The sequence below is a fragment of the Strix uralensis genome, chromosome 16, assembly GCF_047716275.1.
Source record: "Strix uralensis isolate ZFMK-TIS-50842 chromosome 16, bStrUra1, whole genome shotgun sequence".
NCBI lineage: Eukaryota > Metazoa > Chordata > Aves > Strigiformes > Strigidae > Strix > Strix uralensis.
In genome coordinates, this window is record NC_133987.1 from 3,467,275 (window position 1) to 3,489,005 (window position 21,731).

At 51.8% G+C, this 21,731-nt stretch overlaps 1 protein-coding gene across 1 annotated transcript in view; it reads right to left on the reverse strand.

Annotated features, from left to right (window-relative positions):
* Positions 1–21,731, reverse strand: part of LOC141950958 (mitochondrial Rho GTPase 2) — a 45,147-nt gene that overhangs the window by 18,080 nt on the left and 5,336 nt on the right. The window contains exons 10-37 of the mRNA XM_074886538.1: positions 21,064–21,132; positions 20,320–20,430; positions 20,065–20,210; positions 19,701–19,758; positions 18,026–18,144; positions 17,671–17,832; positions 16,773–16,903; positions 15,568–15,684; positions 14,798–15,033; positions 14,198–14,337; positions 13,496–13,626; positions 12,140–12,270; positions 11,491–11,652; positions 11,085–11,213; positions 10,431–10,564; positions 10,296–10,333; positions 9,705–9,824; positions 9,104–9,283; positions 8,176–8,276; positions 7,136–7,238; positions 6,552–6,673; positions 6,024–6,183; positions 3,378–3,568; positions 2,946–3,114; positions 2,489–2,600; positions 1,745–1,916; positions 885–1,007; positions 506–686 (exon numbers count right to left, since the gene is read on the reverse strand). Of these exons, the coding sequence (XP_074742639.1) occupies positions 506–686; positions 885–1,007; positions 1,745–1,916; positions 2,489–2,600; positions 2,946–3,114; positions 3,378–3,568; positions 6,024–6,183; positions 6,552–6,673; positions 7,136–7,238; positions 8,176–8,276; positions 9,104–9,283; positions 9,705–9,824; positions 10,296–10,333; positions 10,431–10,564; positions 11,085–11,213; positions 11,491–11,652; positions 12,140–12,270; positions 13,496–13,626; positions 14,198–14,337; positions 14,798–15,033; positions 15,568–15,684; positions 16,773–16,903; positions 17,671–17,832; positions 18,026–18,144; positions 19,701–19,758; positions 20,065–20,210; positions 20,320–20,430; positions 21,064–21,132 (3,748 nt within the window). The remainder of the gene's footprint in view (positions 1–505; positions 687–884; positions 1,008–1,744; positions 1,917–2,488; positions 2,601–2,945; positions 3,115–3,377; positions 3,569–6,023; positions 6,184–6,551; positions 6,674–7,135; positions 7,239–8,175; positions 8,277–9,103; positions 9,284–9,704; positions 9,825–10,295; positions 10,334–10,430; positions 10,565–11,084; positions 11,214–11,490; positions 11,653–12,139; positions 12,271–13,495; positions 13,627–14,197; positions 14,338–14,797; positions 15,034–15,567; positions 15,685–16,772; positions 16,904–17,670; positions 17,833–18,025; positions 18,145–19,700; positions 19,759–20,064; positions 20,211–20,319; positions 20,431–21,063; positions 21,133–21,731) is intronic.

Genomic DNA, 21,731 nt, shown 5'->3' on the forward strand with positions numbered 1-21,731 from the left:
CCTTGAAGATCCTCCAGTCCAACCATGAACCTCACACTGACCGTTCCCAACTCCACCAGATCCCTCAGTGCTGGGTCAACCCAACTCTTCAACCCCTCCAGGGATGGGGACTCCCCCCCTGCCCTGGGCAGCCCATTCCAACACCCAACAACCCCTTCTGCAAAGAAATACTCCCTAATAGCCAGTCTAAACCTTCCCTGGTGCAACTTGAGGCCATTCCCTCTTGTCCTATCGCTTATTACTTGGTTCAAGAGACTCATCCCCAATTCTCTGCAACCTCCTTTCAGGGAGTTGTAGAGGGCGATGAGGTCTCCCCTCAGCCTCCTCTTCTCCAGACTAAATAACCCCAGAAAAGTTCATCAATACAAGTTCTCTGGCTCTCCCTGGCCCCAGGTTTTTGGGCAGGTTGCCAGCATGCAGAGCAGCTGGGGGTCAGGGTAACCCAGGCACAACCTTGGGGTGCTCCCCTTGGCAACATCTCCCCAGTTTTAACAGGCAGTCTCACCGTCTGTGGAGTAGGCAATTGCTGTCAGTGCAGCGGCATGGGGGTGCATTTTCAGCTCCATCTCTGTCCTGGAAATGCTGAACACACGGATGGTGCCATCGCTGTACCCTGCCACTACGTGCTGGCTCTCAGCTCCCCATGCAACAACGGGACGAGGCTTCCAGGCCAGGCACTGGCAGCTCTGCAAAGCAACCAGGGCAGAGACCCGATGGCACAGTGAAGATAACAGGATTGTGCAATCAAGTGCACTAAAGGCTCCACCTGCAAGGATTTCTCCAGCTTTAGTCTACGCTGCGAGGACACAGCAGTCCTTGCACTCCCAAGCAGTGGACCGTGCCCTCTGCCAAGAGGAAGAGATTGACGTACCACAAACAATTACCTGGTTGAGCACCTGGAACTGTACCACCAGCTCCATGCTGCCCAGAGACCAAATCCTCACGCTGCCATCTTCCCCACACGTCGCGCAGTGAGTCTCGTCAGGACTGAAGCACACTTCGGTCACCTGCAGCAGGAACAGAGATGGGGAACAGGGGCCCTACAAATGCCACAGCCTAGGGGACATCAGCTCCTCTGCCCTCTTGCCCCCGAGGACCCCTCTCATGGGAGACACCAGACAAGAAGCCCCAGACATAAAAGAAGGTGGTGTGCTTTGGTTGTCCTTAAATCTCAGGCTTACAACTAGGCTTGTAATGGAAACCAGTAAACCTAACCCCAAAGCTAGGAGCAGGCACTATGCAATGTAGGTGTAAGTAAAATACTTTCTCTTCTACGATTTGAAATCTTTTCTCTGTACCATAAAGACACCCCAAAGCAACAGCAAAATTCAAGTCATTCTTCACTTTTTTTTTTTTTATGTCTTAGGTAAACAAAATGTTATCCAATATGGATATCCAGGTAGCAAAGAGAAGGCAGGCAGAAGTCACAGCACTCGGGAGTGAAGCCATAGCGATTGCTCCAGCAGAAAGGCCCACAGCTGCTCCCAGGCCAAGGCCGTTAAAGACCTAAGCCTGGAGCAGATGAGCTCAGACTTCTTGATGTTGGACTCCTCAGTGTGCCCAGTTCCCTGTAGACTCCTCCATGCCGTCCTGTCAGCACTACCAAGCCCTGCAGCTCCCTGACCTCTCCCGTGGCCAGACCAGGGAACGCTTCCGCAGCCCGCACACGCTTCCTGGCGCACGGACAGCACACACAGCACTCGCTGCTCTGCGGGACAAACCACCCCCGTCCAGCCCCTCTAACCTTGTTCTTGTGGCCGCTGATTAGTCGGATGCTTGTGCTCTCCGTCCAGTTGACATACCACAGTGTTCCTGCCGTGGTGCCCACAATTCCCATTTCTAGAGAGTCATCGAAGGCCGCGCTGACTATGGTCCCATCGAGGGTGATCTCATGTTCTAGCAGGACCGAGCTAGACCTGGAGGAAAGGAGGATGCAAGGAAGACTGGCTCAGCTGCTGGAACAGCCACTCTGCCTCCTTTAAATGTTATCTTCTGATGAGCCCAGTCATGGATTTGCAGCTAAATGGTTCAATGAGGGGTTCCTGCGCATTGAACAGTGACTACCGTTGCATTTACACTGCAACCATCTTCTTTAAGAAAGAAAGAAAGAAAAAAGGGGATGCAATAGCATGAGGGAAGAAACAAACACAATGTATTTTCACTACTTCTCTTAAAGGAGTTCCTACAAATCACCAACAGGCGTGATAAACTCTATCCGTTTCCAGTATTAAGAGGGTTCACAGCTATCTGTGGCAAAAATTCAGCAAAAAGACCGAGACAGAAAGAATCAGTAGTCACAGGATGGAGAGGAAAAGCTAAGGATGAAGAGCAACAGGAGCAGCGTGGTTGCAGGCAGAGCCGGTGTCTGTCTGTAAAAAGCCACCTCTCAGACAGGTCCTGGGAGCTGCCAGACGAGGGGAAGAGCCTCTCCAGAGCACGGTGAGCCGGGCGTGAGCACAGCGGGGATGCTGGGGCCATGACCTCCTACCTGGCATCGGGACCTTTCAGCCTCAGCTCCTGCACGGTGGCCACTGCCCACAGGCGGATGCGTTTGGTGTTGCTGCCGCTCACCAGCCTGCTGCGCCGACACACCAGCACACCTGGGAGGCCACAGGGGAACAAAGGGCACACGTGAATATCCACCGCTCTCAGCCATCACCCAAGTTGTGCTCCTGACAGCCAGGCCACCGATTCATTTGGGCAGGGCAGTGGGGGTCTTCTACAGCCCAATACCCAGCGTTTTTACAGACTGGAGGCACATCCCCCAGTTCTGACGAGGAAACCCAGATCCATTGCCACCCCACGCATCTTGTATCTGACACAGCAAACTGATTTTCTGAGCACAGCTGAAATCAGAGGCCTGCAAGCTCATTGCTCTTCTTTCCTAATGAGTTCCCATGGAATTTGTTACAGCCCTGACAGAAGCTCAGGGCATTTGCACCCACCAATCTCGCCCTCATCAGCTTCCCACGTCATGAAGCAGCAATTAGTCTCGGTGTCCCACACGCAGATCTGGCCTGAGTTGGTCCCACTATAAAGAAGAGTGTCGGCACCATAACAAAGAGAGGTCAGCTCCACCGGCCCCAACACGTCCGGGGCAGGGGCCTGATGAACCTGCCGGAGCACATAAAACAGAAATGTCAAAGAGAATACAGTGCTTAACTACACGGGAAAAAAAAACCCTCCTCCTACCCTCAGCTCATGCAGTTAATGCCTCAAATACAACTGAAAGCCACTCATGGCCAGCCAACATCATCTCCCTAAGAGAAATCATCAGCTCTCACGGACTTGTGGGGGCATCGCACTCACCAGGGGCTTGGAAAATAAGTCAGAGATGCCAAACAGAAAGTTTAAAAGAAAGTAAAGCTGAGGTTTACCTTGAGGTTGACATCAGCTCCCTGTTGCTCCAACAGCCAAAACATCACAGCTCCCTTCCCCACGCAGGCCAGTTCTCTGTGAGAAAGAGGACTAAAAGCCACGTCATGGACTGGCTCCGAGATACAAATCGATGACACGAGTTCATAAGTGTAGGTATTCCACAGAGCAATGGTTTGATCGCTGTAGTCCCCTAGGTAGAACATGAATGACAGTAGGAGGAAATCCTGCAGCCTCAGGATGCTCACAAGCACACACACCACACACACGCATCAGCTGTGACACTCCATTGTCCAGTTGCTCGGGGACAACTGCTGCGAACACCGTCCCAGGCATGGACACGGCTCCTTGTGTGCTCAGCAAAAGCTGCATGACGTGATGGGTCCTCATCCGAGTTGAGGGCAGATATAAGTGGCCCAACACCTCATGCTGGAGGCTGTAGCAAATCTGGCCCTGCAGTGGGGTCTGCAGCTGGCGCTCAGACCAGCCGATGGCTGGCATGTGCATTGGGTTTGTGGGGCAAGGTTTTGATAGTGGGGGGGCTACAGGGGTGGCTTCTGTGAGAAGCTGCTAGAAGCTTCCCCTGAGTCTGGTAGAGCCAAGGCCAGCTGGCTCCAAGATGGACCTGCCACTGGCCAAGGCTGAGCCCATCAGCAATGGTGGTAACGCCTCTGTGATAACATATTTAATAAGAGAGGGGGAAAAAAGCCTGGGGGAGAGGAATGGCAGCAGGAGAGAGGAGTGGCAATATGTAAGAGAAACAACTGTGCAGACACCAAGGTCAGTGAAGAAGGAGGGGGAGGAGGTGCTCCAGGCACCGGAGCAGATTGCCCTGGCAGCCCGTGGTGAGAGGGCAGGCTGTGCTCCGGCAGCCCACGGACGTCATCGGTGGAGCAAATGCCCACCTGCAGCCTGAGGAGGACCCCATGGTGGAGCAGGGAGATGCCCGGAGGAGGCTGTGACCCATGGGGAGCCCACGCCAGAGCAGGTTCGCTGGCAGCACTTGTGACCCCACAGGGAACCCACACTGCAGCAGTCTGTGCCTTAAGGGCTGCAGCCCACGGGAGGGACCCACGCTGCAGCAGTTCTTGAAGAACTGCAGCCTGTGGGAAGGACTCATGGAGAAGTTCATGAAAGACTGTCTCCTGTGGGAGGGAGCCCACGCTGGAGCAGGGGAAGAGTGTGAGGAGGAAGGAGCGACAGAAACAGCGGGTGATGAACTGACTGCAACCCCCAACCCTGCCCCCCTGCACTGCTGGTGGAGAGGAGGGAGAGAAATTGTGAGCAAAGCTGAGCCCACGAGGAAGGCTCAGGAAGATCTGTTTTATTTCTCATTACCCTACTCTGATTTGATTGGCAATAAATTAAGTTACTTTCCCCAAGCTGAGTCTGTTTTGCCCGTGACAGTAACTGCTGAGTGATCTCCCTGTCCTTATCTCCACCCACGAGCTGTTTGTTATATTCTGTCTCCCCTGTCCAGCTGAGCAGGGCAGCGATAGAGCAGCTTGGAGGGCACCTGGTGTCCAGCCGGGGTCAGCCCACCACAGCACGGTAGAGCAGGTTTTCTGCTGTTTCTACATCCTTAGGAGCTACTGCACGCCTCCACGTATGCCCCACACAAGCCCTCCGGTGATACTGTGCACTCAGGGTTAACAACAGTCTTAAAATAAGAAAGGGATGTCACCTTTGCTGAGGTCAAAGCTGAGATGGGAGCGGGCCTTAATGGAAGCCACCATATCTGGGTGGCTAGCGGAAGACACAGGCCTTGGTGATGGCAAACATTGCCAGCTCCTGGCCAGCTCCAGAGGACAGTGCTCTCCTGCTGCCTTTCCCAGGCTCCACAAGCTTGGTGGAGACTTTCAGCTCTTCTCTTCTCTGCAGCCCAGACCGGAGCTGGAGGAGGGCTCCTCTCCCACGCTGCTCCCTGAGGAGCACAAAGCTCTCTTTCTCTCCAGCAACATTTGCTTTTTTTCCAAGGGCAGGTTTACCAGCCCAGAGAGAGTGTATTGCCTCCTCCACAGGTCCTCTCTCATGCAAAACAAGAACTTATTAATTGCATATTTGTCCTTTAAATGTCCCCTGCCTAAACAAAACAGACAGCTTGAGCGTCCATCGTGTGCTGGCATTGCTGCCTGGCAGGAGGCTCACAGTTTGAAGCCTGGCTACTTCTATGCAATTCCACCTAAGCAGCAATAAGAACTCCAGAAGAAGGCTTTTCCCTTTGGACACTATATATAGTAACTGCAAACTATTTACACAGGCTTAACAAATGCTAGTGAGCCAGGAAAAGAAAGGTGTCACTTCAAGAAAAACGAGCTAGCTGGGGCAATGAGAAAGAACTGAAGGGGAGCTGGGGAGCCCAGTGTTCACGCCTGCGGTTGAGACGCACAGGGTGAGCGCTTCCCCTCGCACTGCTGCCGACAGCGCCAGGAAGCACCCGCAGCTGCCAGGAGTACCTCTGCAGGCACTCACTCCCAGGCAGACCCAAGATCACCTGCAGCTTTACACGCTGCATTATCCATTGTCCTGAGGCTACCAAGCAACAGCTTCATACCCACAAGCCTGGTCCGTATCTGGCAGGTATTACACATCTCCCAAGAGCTGTCTACTCTAGGGTGTACTCCCGCACCCACAGCTGGTGTACTCACCCAGGGTAACAAGGAACCTGTCGTCCCGAGAGAATGCCATGGCTTGTACTTGCGTCTCGTGATGGAAGAGACTTGCTGTGCAAACCCCATCCTGGATGTTCCAGATGCAGATCTGACAATGAGAGTCTCCATTCCTCTTTCCCGAGGCAGAGGCAAGAACCTAACAGAACAGTATGTTGCCACTGAGACCTTGGTAAGTAATTAGAGAACACTTCATTAGTTAGTCTTAGCAATTACTCGTCTCAAATCAAAGCGATGCAGCCGGAAAATGGAAAATTCTGTGAGAACACCCATCAGCTGACAGCAGGAGGGAATGGCAGCATCACCCAGAGGAAGGGAGCAGCCTTTGCTGTCACGCTGAGCCAGCACAATGGCTAGCTAGGCTCCAGAACCATTGACTGTACTTCCATAACCCCGGGCCTCCACGCAGCAGAAGGAACGGACAAATGGGATTTTAGTCTGTGACATTCCTTTAGCCCAAAGCAACACAGACAAAACCCAGCCCGGGGCAGCAGAAGCCTCTCCTACCTGGGCATCGTGGCTGATGGCGAGTGTAGAGATCTCCTCTGTGTGGCCCAGCCAGTGACTCTGTGATCCCGAGTGCAGGTCTTCAACCACAATGATGCAGCCACAGGTGTAGGCAAAGAAGCCTGGCAGAGAAGGAGGAGATGGGATGTTTTCATGTAAAGGCCTCACATACAACACCCACTACAATCTACATTGCAATTCAGGAAAATTCTTTTTTTCAGTAATACATAAAAGCTGAATCTTCTACACAGCTTGTCAGCATCCTTCCTATCAGGTTGAGAGTGGAGTAAAATCTCACTTCTCCTAATGTAAGTGAAGCAAAGCTGTTGGGCATCACTCCAGCCTGGAGAAAGGAGGCAAGATGGCCTTCACGAGAGCTTTCCCTTCTGCTCTGTCCACTCAGCAACTGAAGCCTGAGCCTGCCCATATCAACTAATGTTTGCCAATAGCAAAGAAGCAGGGTTACTGGATTTTACCAACACAAAGAACCCCTGTGTTAAAGCAAAGCTCCCAACCCAAGAACAAGATCGTACGTGGCTCAGTACACACAGAGTACGCGCCTCTCCAGAGCCGTCCCGCTGTACCTGTGTCTGGGTTCCACACCATATTCCCTCTGCCGTTCCCATTGTAGCCAATCACTCCTTTCAGCTTCAAGACCTCACTGCCAGCTGGAGGAGATAAGAAACTCTGCAAGAAAAATAGACACTGGCTCATAATAAGTTCCTGAAGGATGGCCCTGTCAGGTACATTCAACACCCACGTAAGAAAAAGCATGCGCACAAGCACACACGCATTCTCACACACACACCACGCAAATCCATGCCAATACTCACGCAATCCAAGTTCAACACAACAACAGATGAATACCAAAGTGCACACTTATACATACAAAAGAGAAACTGCACCAGCTAAAGCAGGCACAGATGCTTTCAGATGGGGCACAAAACAGGCTGGCAGCAACTGCCCAGCCGACGAGCAGCTGCTAATCCTGCTGGGAAAGAGTTCAATGGGTTTTGCTGACTCGGGGATGTAGATGTTTCAATAGGAAGACAGTGGGGGGGAAAAAATGCTACCAGGTGGAGGGACAGAGGAGAGAATTGAGGGTGCAAGCTGAATGTAGCTTTTCTCCCAGCACTGCGAACAGCAGAGCTTAGGAAAAGGTTGAGTACGTTTCTGTTTTATTATTGCTCTGTTTGTTATCAGAGCGAGGGCTGTGCCTTGACTATCTTCACTACGCTCGATGGATTGCCTTCCCCAGCCTGCTCTGCCAACGCATCTGCTCACAAATATGGGTGCGTGATGAATCACTCCATTGCTCACTCGTCTTTCACTTTCAATAGCACATGCCATTTCCATTTCTTTTGAATAAAAATGTATGTAGATTTGCTGAACAGAAAAAGAGTTGATCACAACTCACTTTTTACTAGTCTGGAAAGAGCTGCATGTAGAGGAGAAAGGGGAACTAATGTTAGCAGTTTCTAATTGAACATCAGGCCCAGGGGTATATTTCACAAATTACTTTCAAACAGAACAAAATGGAAACAATTTGGAAAATCCACCTACCCAAGCCCCAAAATGCCTGTTTGCCACCTGCCCAGGTAACCAGCCCTGGCACAGCTCTCACCTGGGGGAGCACCGATGCCTTAAAGCGAGGAGTGAAATGCCGGTAGGAATCTGGGCGGACGGAGCACTGGGACTTGGGAGTTATGGTCTCCTTTCTGGGTTCTGCCACACAAAGAAGAAGACAGTACCTATGGGATGCTGCTCCTCGAAAGGGTTTGGGAGCAGCAGCTAGGCTGTGGCTTGCTGTCTGTTCAGGTGCTGAACAAAAGAGGCAAAAATCCGACCGCAGCGTCACACGTGTGCCTACATGACTGGCCATAGGAAAAGCACCAGCTTTCCAGGAGCAAAGGAGGAACATCCATCTCCCCCCATCATCCTGCTCAGCCACAACACGCTGCAAACAGCTTCAGGGCATCCACGCTGCGTGCCCTGGGCACCGCTGGGAAAGCATAAGCCACACAGCTAGAAAGGTCTGTAACGAGAGCAGCGGAGGCACAGTTTCATGTTGAAGCTTTCCAACAAGTCCTGCCTGGGGCTGAGTGCTGGCAGCTGCCTGCTTCTGGCAGCTCGCCACAAACTGCTGCAGCTTTGAGGCTGTGCATCTATTAATAGAGACATTGGGAGCTTTAATTTCAGCCGGGTTTAATAGAACGTGCCACTTGGAGATGATATTGGCTCCAAGCTGAAGGGGGGGCTTCTGGTGTGCCTAGAAGCAGCAGCAGGGGAAGAGCCAGAAAAACAAGCAGTCTTGGGGACCAACAGGAGTGTCCCTCAATACTGACTTCCTTTGGTAAATCGCACCCAAGGGAAGAGCCCTGAGGAACACGTTGCTGCCCTTTGTCCCACAACTCAGAGCATGTGTCCAGGTCTATCTGTACCATATTAATAACGATCTTTTTTTATTTTTCAGGGATAGACCAAGCTGCCATGCAGGCCTGCACACGTCGTGCCCCTAAGGAGTCAAGCTCTGTACAAGATGGCTGATATACCATTTGCTGATTCCCCAGGAGACCTTGAGCTCTCCTGCCTCACTTTGGACCTCACGAGAAGCTCCTCGTTTCTGACTGACTCCACCACAAGGACCGAGGCATCTTTGTCTCCGTTTGCCACCATCCTGCTGCTGCCTGGCAGACCTGCTTCCTCCTCTTTGTCCGATTCGGAGAAAATACCTGAAGAGAAAAATCAGTGGGAGGACAGAGCCATCCGTGTCCTTCAGGACCGCTTCATGTGTGACTGACCCTTTGATTTCTGGCAGTGTCATTCTCCTGCTCTGTGTAACAGTCCATCTGCTAGGGTGGAGGGCAAAGCAGACATTTCCTACTGGGTATGTCCAACACTGTATTTACCATAGCCCTCAGAGAAGCTGTGCCAGCAGCTCAGTGGAGGAGAGCAGAGGATTAAGTGGTGCTGAATGCCAACACCTCTGGCTAGCTTTGTCCAACTTAGGGGAAGGAAAGTGCAGACTGGTCTGTCAGTCCACAGGAAAGGAAACACGGGCAGGGACGGCTCCAAGGATGCTGCTAAACTAGGCAAGGCGTTTTTCCTAAAACAAGATTAATTTTCCCCTTTCCCGCAAGCAGTTCCTCTTACTTTGACATCCTGCTTGGTGGACAGAGCTGACATCCAAACACGGTGGTGAGGATGACAATGGAAGAGGAACTATCTGCCGAGGTGTCTCAGAGGAATCCTTTAGCTTCTCAGGGCTCCCTTCTGTGAAAAGAAAAGGGCTTGTGTAACTTCCTTCATCCCTTAGATCCTCTCATCCTCCTGGGCTGATTAATGGTGATACCTCCAAGCTCATTTCTTCAGCTCCCTCCTACACAGGAGAAGCCACTTCTCTGTCCTTCCAGAAAGGGAGAGAGAAAGGGATAACGAGGTCAGGGAAAATGAAGACAGAAGAGATGGAGGCAGTGAAAGACAGAAAGCAAAAGCTGAAAGACCTAGCAGAAAACCCAGAGTGGCTTTGCTCAGAACATCCCCTCCTTGGCAGACTCCCACTGAGAGGTGCTAGTTAACTGGAGACTGTCCTTTGGAGCTAATTAGCTGGTTAACCCCCCACTATGTGACTGCTTCAGGGAAGGAACCAAAAACCCCCAAACCTTACCCTCTGCCCCAAAAAGCAGCGGTGGAAGAGCTGCCGACCTGCCAGCCAGCACAACTCACGGGAGAAGCCAAACTCACCTGCTCCCGGCAGCAGAGCGGACTTGGAGGAATGAGCCCTGGGAAGGCAAGGAGAGCGGTGTTACACCAAAAGGGGCTGGGGCAGGGGAGGTGAGGGGAAGCAGGGGAAGGCACTGCCCAGCACAGTGCACTTACCTGGCTGGGGGTGACCTCTCCACAGGCAGAGCCAGGAAATCCCAGAGGAAGATGGCATCTCCAACGCTGATGACGTGCCGTTGGTCTGGGGTGAAGGCCACCTGGCGCACTGGCTCCGAGTGACCGATGTACACCTGGGAGAGAGCACACCTTGACCTTCATCACCACGCCTGTCCTATCAGGATGGTGGTTACTGCACTCCCTACCCTGGGTAGACAGTGTCTACACTCCTCAAAAGGCCAGCACCACCCCTATGGTGCTCTAGGGTTGATCAACCTGGGGTTGACCTTCAACACACCGATCCGGAGAAGCAAGCAGAAGCTGAAAACCTCCAAGGTTTTATCCTAACTCTCAATACCTCTGAATCCCCGGGCGAACCATTTTCCTCTCTGGGTGGCTCCGTCCCTAGCACACAGGTAACACCTCCCTCTGTCCTTCGCAGAGGGCCTCGCTAGGTGTGGTACTTTGGCAGCCCCTACCTGTGCTCAGGGCCGGGCGTTACTACAACGAGGGAATAGGGCTGCATTTCACAGCTGCTGGGCAAACTGGGACTGGAGACACTGGGCCAAGTCACAAAGAGGGCATTTGCTGCTCTCTTCTCCAGGAATTCAGAAATGCCACACCAATCCCCTTCCCTCCCTTTGTGGGCAGTACCTGGAAGTTGATATCGAAGCGCATCTGATAGTCCCACACTTTGATGACTTTGTCACCAGCAGTGAGCAGGTACCTGCTGTCCTTGCTCAACACCAAGGAAGAACAGGACAGCTTGTGCACAGGAGACACCTGAGGACAAGAAACGGCACCAGCAGCATTAACTGAGCTAGTTCACGTCCTTACTTATGCTTCAGCTGGAAGTGTGACAGCATGGAAAACAAGGACAAGCTCAGGCTCACCCTGAGCACGACCACACCAGGATAGCTACGGGCTTGCCAGTCATGTGTTTCTTTGAAGCCTGTGAACTCCAGGCTGAGCTCTTTTCTCATTTAGCCTCCAACAGTGACATGAAGTGCCCAAGCCCCACATGACAAGACCTCAGTACATGAATTTCAGAGTGTCCTACCTCCCGCACCAGTCGTCCTGTTTTTGCATCAAGCACAAGGATTTTATTGGAAGAAGTGGATACCAGGAGCTCGCCTCGAGGCACAGGAGCGAAGCAGACTCTCACTGCAGAGTCCAAGGCCGTGCTGTTCAAATCGAGGATGCTGATGTCCACCCTCAGCAGCTGTGAAACAAGGAGCTACTGAACAAACATCCTGGAGCAAATACTGCAGAAGCCTCAGGATTGCTCTCATGGCTAATAAGAAGCTACAGAGCTCCCCAGACCCCTCCCTTCCCACCTAATGAGGAGCTGCAGGGTCCAGGCAATGTCCCAGCTGCCCAGGAGAGCAGCTCACAAAGAGGTGTTGGAGCTGTCAGTCTACACAAGACTTCTCCAAATTATCTTTCTAGAGGGGAATGAAGCTGGAGAAGAAGAAACCTTGACCTTCTTGTTTCTATCTCACAGAATGGAAAACCAACCTTGTTGTAAGCACCCTGAGCAAGGTTCTGCTGTGCAGGGAAGGGCCATCTCCAACACTGCTGGTCCCCAAGGCTCTTGATCTCTCTCATCTGATGCAGCCTAGGGGAATTTCCCCACCATCCCGTGGCACCCTGTGGAGCACGCTCCCCTCCCCACCCTCCCCCAGGAACGAGGGGAGCCTGCTGGGTACCTCATCTAGAGAGCAGGCCTCCATCACGGTCACAACATACTTGGAGGGACCCACGAAAGCCAAGAGACGGTTGTCCCCACTGACCACCAAAGCATCTGGACCGCTCCCAGCATCCCGGGCCACCACATTGCCTGAGGGCCACAGCAAGAAAGAGAGTGAAGAGAGGAGCAAAGCCCACGCTGCAGCCAGCTCACTGTGATGGTGCTGCTGACTGGTAGCCGCAGCTTCTCCTGCCTCCAAATCAGCCTTGGGTTAATGTTCTGGCCTGAGAAAGAAGCAACCTCTGTTGCAGAAGATGCTACAAATTTTATCTGCAACACCCAAAACGTGCAGTGAACCACCTCACAGGCAAGGTCTAGATACACAGCTTGTTGCCTGACTGAACATGTGGTGTTTTCAAGGAGAGAACAAAGTCAAGGGAATAAAATTGATTTTAGTGTTTATTTTCTAGCGTTACAAGAAGCTGTGACAAGGAGCTATGGATGTGAGATCTCAGCTGCAGCCCGGGTGTCTGAACCCTGCACAGAACAAAGTCAGGGCTGAACCCCACCATGCTGATGTCAGTCCAGTGAGCAGATAGACCCAAAGGTCTAAATATCACAGAAATCACAGCAATTTTCTCTATTTATTCCATTACCAAAATTCCACTCTTCTGTCCCTGGAACATGGCCAGGCAGTGAACACGATTTCAGAGTAGTCAACATGTAAAGGTCCAGCTGCAGCACTGCACCAAACTTGGGTGATTTTGGACAAATTCCCTTATGTCTCCGAGCCCCTGTTCCTTCTCCACCTACCTCAGCTGCACCCTCCCTGGGGCAGGATCCCCCTCTTTGTATGCTCTGGCATAACAGAGCTCCCTTTCCCTGCCTGAGCTTGTGCTGCCACAGCTCATTTCAAAGGCGTACATTAGATGTGACATTAATGTTTCCAAACTGCCTTGCCCCTGCACTGCTTCCCCTGCCTGCAGCTCTCCACCTTCTCTGCTCACCAGCACGGCTCTTTGCACAGCTCTGCTGCAGGCAGGATTAGGGAAACGATCCAGTTTAAACAAATTAAGCTGCACATCCACAGAACGGAAAGAGTCAGGGCTTGAGCATGAATAAGTCTCTGCGATTCCATCCCATTCACGAAATCGTAACACCAAGCAAGCTGAGAGCATTTGAACCAGGACAGGTAGGGAAGGGTTGGCAGTCACTAGGGTTTGCTCACACATACGGTGTCAACATAAATGACACAGCTCAGGAGGTTCATCAGAAAATATCTCTCTGAGTAGGTTGAGTCTGGTTTGGCTTTGGTGCTAGGATGTCTGTGCTAATAAAAAATGAAGAAAGGCAACCCACAACCTCAGAGTCTTACCCAGGACTCTCAGGACGTGGCTCTTCTGCACCATACAGCTGTAGAGAGCCAGAGTTCCCTGCAAACAGGAGCTGAACATGAACTTGCCATTGGGAGAGAAGGTCAGTCCAGTGATCACAGTGCGGTGCTGCCTGAAAGAAGGCAGAAAACTTGAAAAAGGGGAGGAGAAAAAACAAACCCCCAGAAAACAGTAGCAACACCGAGTGCAACATGGTGAAGAACCCAGGAGAACAAAATAATCAGGGACAGGCAGAGGATCCCACCACGCTCACACCTGCAGCAGTCCAGGACAATCAACACTCTAACTTTTTGGAAAACAGAGCAGCAAGCGCAGCACTCCAGCTGTGTCCAGGATGGGACATGCTCCCTCTCCCTCTGGAGCATCCTCCGCTTCCCACACCAAGGCTCACAAGGGCTCCCTGTTCAGTTGCTCTCTAGGACAAGCTCTTTCCTACTGTTGGCCAACTGTCCACTGGGAAGTCACAAAGAAAACCCTCATAGTCTTTGCAGGTTGGACTTTTACCACGCAGAGCCTTGGCACAGCAGGCTATCTCTGCCTGAAACCCACTCAGCTGGGATATGAGAATTGTTGAGCTCAAGAAAAGCACTTTTTCTGCCTCCATGATTATCACTGTGGCTCTTGCCAGGACACCCAGTTAGAGACGTATCTGCCTCAGTGCAGCTCACACTGCAAGCACTTACTTGTGCTCTACCAGGAGATCGGAAGCAGCCAAGCTGAAGGTCCGCACCATCCCGCTGTCAAAGCCACAGGCCAGGATCTGCTGCGTGGGGTGAAAGGCCACAGCACACGGCATTTCATCTGCAGCTGTGAAGTCATACAGCTGCGGGGAAGAGACACACCGCAGGCACAAAGATGGATAAAGCTCTACCTGGCAGCTGCACCTAACAACAAAACAGCCTCGGGCCTCCACCATGAGCGTGTCCCACAGCAGAAATCTGATCTTGCCTGGATGGATCTAAAGCCCAGTGAAGTCCTGGGTCTGTGGGAGTTTAGATAAAGCCCTTGGGTATTATGTTTTGTGTTAAAAAGCAATATTCAAAAGACGGAGGAAAAGAAAATATTTTTGTTTAACAATAGCTTCAGAAGCTAAGGCCAAATTATGCACTAAGCTAAAACTCTCAGAACTCCACACTTCCAAAGGATTTCTTACCCATGCTACTCCCCCAAGCTTCAGGGAGGACATTTAAGGGCTCTCGAATGGTGGAGCGTTGATAACCAAACTGAACAGAGACTAAGCAGAGACTAAATGCAAGACACCTACTGACTCTCATCTCACCTACCTGCTGCATGGAGACGAGGTCCCAGACTCGGATGGTATTGTCCTGAGACACTGTTGCCATCTGCTTCCAGGTCCCCTCTACTGAGAATGCCAAAATGGAGTCCTCATGAGAGCGCATGAGGGTGTTATAGTCCCGGGACTGGATATCCAGGTAGCCCAGATTCCCAGTGGCAGTTGTGCACAAGACTTTGTGGCTGTCTGGGCTGATGCAGACAGAACTCACCGGAGCCTCGTGCTCTGGGGAAAGACACAGGAGTCAGCAAACTCCCCTGGAAAAGGAGCAGCTGAAACACAGCTACCAAACCAGATTTGCACTCAGGAAAGTAATGACACAGGAATGAGCATCCCGCCAGCTGAAGACTGAATGCCTGCAGGCTTGATTTTAGTGACAAACTAGTCTCTGCCCTTTCTAGAAGTCCCCAGGCTCTGCTGTTACAGTGATTGTTTCAAAAAGAGCGAAGAACTGCTTGACTTCTCCCCTAATTTTTCACAGACAGATGAGCCATGGGTACAAGGGCACAGAAATCAAGATGGAGTGCCTGCTCTCACCCAGGACATCCTGCCTTTCTCCTATGAGTTGTAAGACTGAACATGAATAATTGTCGTTGAAGTAGAAGACTTCCAAGCCAGTCACCCCTAGACACAGCAGGCATAAAAGATGCCTTCGTTCATGAGAACTGTGTGAGGAGGTATGTCAGTGGAGTTCTGGCTTCACAGGAGCAGGCTGATGGAGGTGTGGAGCTCGGAAGCACTGCTCCCAGCTCTACTCACCTGCCTCTAAGACAACAGCTGAGAAGTCCAGTGGCCACAGCCGCAGGTAGCCATCTTCTGAACCCGTAGCACAGAAGGTTGAGGAGAGACTAATACTGTTTATAGCGATCCCAGGGCCTGAAAACCCAAAAAACAACACTAACTTGTACAGCTGAAACAAGAAAACTCAAACTGAGGACTGCCCCCTCCCAGAGCTGAGTCCAATGGTCCACCCGCACCAGCAGCTGAAGCCTCAGAAGCAGCAACCAGGAATCCCATGGTGACTCAAAACACATTCAGTCCCCATCTCTTTCCAGCACTCCTCTTTACCATTGTGCAACTCTCGCCAGGCACAGAAAATCCTTGCCGCTTGTTAAACCCTGCCATATTTTTGCCTTGAACAGGATCTTGTAGCAAGGGATGTCCTAGATTAACTGGCAGAGATGCAAACCCCTTTCATTTCCACGTCTCAAATCCTCTCTGCGGCGTAGTGAGAAGGTACAGAGAATACAGACCTACAGAAGCTGCGTTTTTTGATTCAGGTATAAAGTCCGTTGGTCAAAGCACTGGCAAGAGCCAGCACTGCTACCAGGAGGACACCCAAGGACATTGTTTCATCTCCTCTTGGGCATTTTCTCGCCCATGAAGTGAGAACCAGAGTTACATAGCTCTCAAAGAGGCATGCTCTACATTAATTAGCTCAATTTGCCAAAGCAAACTATGCACTAAGTTTTAAGGTATCATAGCAATCACACTTGAAAGTGAATTCTTCCCGCTGTTAAAATGAACGGAAGGGCCGAAAGCTGTACTACTTAGTATACAGCAACAAAGATTTCCCAAACACTCTGCACAGGCTGAATAATGAAAAAAAATCATCAAAATTTCGTTGGTCTGCCTCGCTCTTTTTCCATCTCTACATTAAGACTCCCATCAGCAAATTAAGACCTTGTTTCATGTTTCTAAAAGTAGTGTTTCTCTGAAAGTGCAATCAGCATTGAAAATGCTAAAATTCTTTCTTAAAATGATACTTTGCTGTACTAAGGAAGATTATTTGCAGTACTTAAGAGGCAAATAGCTAGCAATGATCTAATCAACCCAAAATAATCCTTAGCAGTAGGTAAATAGCTGGTTTATTTTACCAGAGATTTGAGTTCATTTCTGCCCCCGACGATGGCTGAAGTGCTCCCCTGCTGACCCCCCTCCTCCCTGCCTGCAGATACTCCTACCTGCACCGCTGCCTGCCTTGTCCTGCTGCTGGCAGCCCTGGGGCTGTGCGGGCAGGAGCCGCCGCGCGCTCCTCATGCAGACGTTCTTGTAGTCCACCTCCAGGACGTGGCCGCTCTTGCTGCAGACAAAGCTGTAAAGGAGAGAGACCCCTGCTCTGGCACCCCAGGGTTAAGAGGAGCTGTGTCGGCATGGTTTAGTAAAAACCCAGCTTGGTTCACCTGTTAAACTGTTTGCCTGATGGAAAGCAATTCTGGTTCACAGTAACCTAAGGGGTCAACAAGGTGTTCAAGGGCACCTTTCCATGAGCTACCTTAACAAATCTACAACCAAGCCAGAGCTTCCTATTTGATTTCCTGTCCCTTTGAAACATCAGTTCGCAAAAGAGCTAAAAGCTTGGCATAGGCTTCAGAAAGGAACCTCTCTCTGCCCCAGGACACAGCCCAGAGGAAGGCAGGGCCAGCGGAGCCGACAGCTCTGCCTTTATGGAAGAGTATGTGGTAGCAACAAAGGTCTGGCTTTGATGAAAAGTGTCTGTCTATACGCAAGAGGATATGCACCACACTCCTCCTGCTGCCAGCAGAAAGCTAACCACTAGCCTTGGGTCAGGGAGAGGTTCACTGAATAAGGCAAAACATCAGTATGGCAAGAGGAAAGACCCACTCCTTGGGCTATTCTACAGGCAGCCCAATCTCTTTTGGGACATGAAGCACACTGAGGAGGGGAGAGGCTCTCCCAGCTCCAGAAGCCGTATGTATTTTGCAGGGAAAACCCAAGCAAAACGCCATGCTCCCACAGAGGAGGGGGAAGGAGGACGCTGAAGGCAGCCGAGAGCCGTAGAGCTCCCTCCCGGCAGGCTGCCCCGCGGACGGGTGACGGTGGAGCCCAGCAGCCCCTTACAGCGTGCGGTCCTCCGGCTCCCGCTCAGCCGCGTGCCCCTCCTCGAAGGCCAGGTCGGTGAACTCCAGGGAGTGGTACTCGCCCAGATTGACGGGACACGAGCGCAGCGCTCCGCTCCGCACTCGCCACAGCCTGACGTTGTCCCGGCCGCACGATACCATCCTGTCCCGGGAGAGACTGCGTGAGGACCAGGGCAGGACTCTCCAAGCTCCCCGCGAAAGGAGAGTGCCCCAAGGGCCACCACCTGACAGCGAGGACTGAGAACAGGAATGGCAACTGGATGGCTGCAGCACCACGATTGCCCCTGCAGCCATGCCAGAACCAATGCTTTTGATTTATTTTCTTTGCAAGCTACCTTCTATCATCAAAAAAAGCAATCTTCAAGGCCTGGATGTCCACATCAGTGTGTGCTTTGGCCAGCACGGCCACCTCTCCACCACGGGTCACCTGAGCAGCATTCCACACCACCACCATCTGAAGCAAGAAAACATGATGGAAGAGCTGCTCAAACGTGGAAACCTTGGCAGCAAAAGAGCTTTTCATTACAGCAGCTGACCAGCTGCACATACGTGAGCCTATTCCAGAGCTGGGCACAAAGTATTGATAACAGAGTTGAAGCAGGGGAAAAAAAAAAAACCTCTTGCACAGAGGGTTTAGGACAGTCCAACAGCTTTGCAAAGCTTCATGGCAATGTACTTGTCTGGCATCCATAATCATAGGTTCTAAATCCCAGGGCTGCCTGGCAACAGGGCTCAGACTTGGAAAGAAAATCCACAGAGGAGTGGGAACTCTGCCTGCTGAGATATAAGAGCTGTATCAGGGCTGAGCCAGTCCGCGAGAGCTGGAGGTAGCACGTGTCTGGCTGCGCTGGCTCTCGCAGCACTTTGCACACTCACAGTGCCCATCACGAGAGGCAAGAGTTAAACCCTTTCCCCAAAGAAAAGCAGGAGATGGGTGAAGAAATGCAGGTGATTTGATGCTCTGCACTTCCAAACAGTGTTAAAAACAGACCCAGGATCACCTTGGCAGCTGGGATGGGCTGAGGCATCACCCTGGGAGAGGTGCTCCTGGCCAGCGCCGCAGTACACCCTGTTCTCCCATCCTGCTTTCGCCCTACTGATCCCCCCTCCCCAGTTTCAGCTTGACAGTTCCCACCCCCATTGTGGACCACTGCCACGTGCTGGGAAAAAAAATGGAGCATTGTTTGTTTTTTCGTGCAGGCAGTACGCAGTTAGCGATGGCACAGCTAATTGCTGGTGGTTGTCAATAAGGGATCAGTGGATAAAAACAGTTCCACTGATAAAACAAAACCCCCAGTCCCATGAAACAATTTTATTTTTGACTGCTACATGTGGGATCTGCGTCATCCCTTAGCTGCACTGGTGGGTGGCAGCTTCAGTTCCCAGCATCCCTTCTAGCAGCAATGTCTGTGATGCTCAGAACTGAAGGATTAAACCTCGCATCTTCCCCTAAATGCTATAAAAAAAAAAAAAGGGGGTTTGGGGCTCCAGTCAGTGCTGAACCTCCCATTTCAATTCCCATTCCATCACTATGTGTTCGCAAGCCTTCCAGCTGAAATGCCACACAAACACGTTTGACCCTCAGTCCGGTGGGCTGGAATGGCTGCGGAGGCGAGCGGCAACGCGGCGTGTGAGCCCGTAGCGATCCCTGCAGGGTGCGGCAGAATCACACCACCGCCTCCATCACCCCGCCTGGGCTCCTAGTGGGGACAACACCAGGGACAGAAACAGCCCCAAAGCTCAACCAAGCAGGTCTCACAGGCTCCTTCCAAAACGATTTGTTTGCTTGCAGCTGAAGAACGTGCATGCAAATACTCACAAGCATTGGGTAGAAGGGAAGTATTTTCTAAGCAGCTAACAAGAAAGGGATCTCCCTCTGACTACAGTGAAGAACATCTCTATGAAAGCCCAGAGCAGAGGTTTGTCTGCAAAATAATCTGGGAGGGCAGCCATCTCATGTTGCTTGTTCATGGGGCAGGAAAGCCTCCAAACCCAAGTTTCATTTCTCACCGTTTTGCCGTGCCCATCCTTTCCGACGCCACACAGAACGGCTCCACTGTAGGAAAAGCTGCAAGAAGAGGGCACCTGGTGAAATGCAGCTCTTTGTACCCCGAGCGCATCTCAGTGGGGAATAAAAGGAGACAAGTTGTGGGTATGGGGAGACTGCAAGACCTGAGGGATAAGCTCAGGAGGGAGCTGGCAGCGTATCGGCTGTTCCGGGCCAGCCGCCAGCAGGTCTCGGTGATAAACACAGGCAGATGAAGGAGAGCTATAATTCACCCCTGGCTTATCACGCATGAATAGCGCAGGAAAGCTGCCATGCTGCAACATTTAGCCCACCTGAACGCATCCCCACGCCCAGGCTGAAACCCACCTCAGGGACAAGAGGGACTGGACGTGGGTTTTAAACACTGAGAGGCAGCTGCCCGTCGGGAAGTCCCAGAGGCGCACCACGCTCAGGGCACCAGCCTGTGCCGAGGCCAGCAAGGTGCTGTTCCCGTTGAAGGCCAGCGCTGACACCTGTGGGAAGCACCAGGTTAGAGGCTCTCGAGGAGAGCTGGGACCGGGGGTACATCTGCGGTACAAGGACAGCGCTGCCACGGGGCTCTGTAAGGAGAGTTACGCTCACCTTATCCGTGTGTCCAATGAAGAACCTCTGCTCTCCGGTCTGGATCTGCAGGGTCACTATAACAGCGTGGCAGGGGTAGACCACCGCAGCATTGTCCTGAGTCCACAGCACCTGCAGACCAAGACAGGAATGAGGGGGCTGCAGATCCTCCAGAGGTCCCCCGGGTCTGAGGCTGGACCCGCAGAGATTTCTTCAACAGATCTGCTGCACATGTCAGGTGAAAGGATGCTCTCCCATACAACGAGTACCCCTCTAACTTGCAAAGGAAGACTAAGAGCCCAGCCACCACCCTACTTAATTCAGTGGATTTGGCAATCATGGCTACTACATCAACACCAGACACAAGGAAAATGATGTCGGCAGAGCCTTGAACTGGCTGAACCAAAATGACCCTTTCTTTACCCTAACAGACTGCAAGCTGGGCTCCTGCGAGGCAGGGTGCCCCATGGAAACAATCGAAAACACAGCCCTTCCTTTCCAGACTCCTACAAAGCAGCTCTAATTTTAGTGTGTTTAAACAGAGAAGCCATGAGATCTAAAAGTCCCCCATAATTTCTAATTCACCATCATAACAGCAGAAGATCTGTGCACAAACATAAGCTCGTGCCCATCTGCTCTGGGGTCATTTTCCCCATCAAAAAGTGCAGGAAGGGTGGCACTCAGCTGCCTTTCACACCTCCAAAAAAATCAATACCCTGGCCACGTGATTACAGATCAACTCCCCAAACCGTCCGAGCTACTGACCTGTTTGGTGCTGCAGCCTCCAAAGCCAATAATCATTCTCAGCTTCAGGATGGGATCCGGTAAGAGCCTCTGGAAAAAAAAAAAACAGACAGCACTGTCACACTTAGAACTGGACTGAGGTCCTCCACCCACAAGCCCCCTCCTTCCCCATTGCTAGTTTCTCTCCAAAGCACAGAGGCAGCTTTGAGTTCTCTCCTGTTAGAGGGGATGGCTTTAAAGTATTCAACCTGGCAGAAGTTAAATCTGGCAGGAAGGAGGAGCTGGGGTTTCCCAGCATTAAGCAGCAATCCCAGCCAGGCTGGGGGGTTACAGCCAGCCCTCCCCAGTGCCCTGGTGATGCCCAGCGGGCTGGTGGCTGCTGCAGGAAGGGCTGTCCTCTTACCCTGCAGGCAGAGGCTCTCCTGCTGGATGGCACGCCTGGCCCAGGGCCCTTCCTGTACACGTTCTGGGCAAATTAGTAAACATACATCATTAGCTTAAGGTCAGTGCATTTGAACACAGGGTCCCTCTTTCAAGGCGAGTAAGATACTAGTGGAAAGGAGAACTGCTAGTCAGAAAAAATAATGCCAGCAAAAGGACTCCATAGGATTAACTGAAACTTCAGCCTGAAGCCTGTGTTCCCTCTGCTGCTTCTGCCACGCTCACAAACATCAGCCATAAGCGTCCCA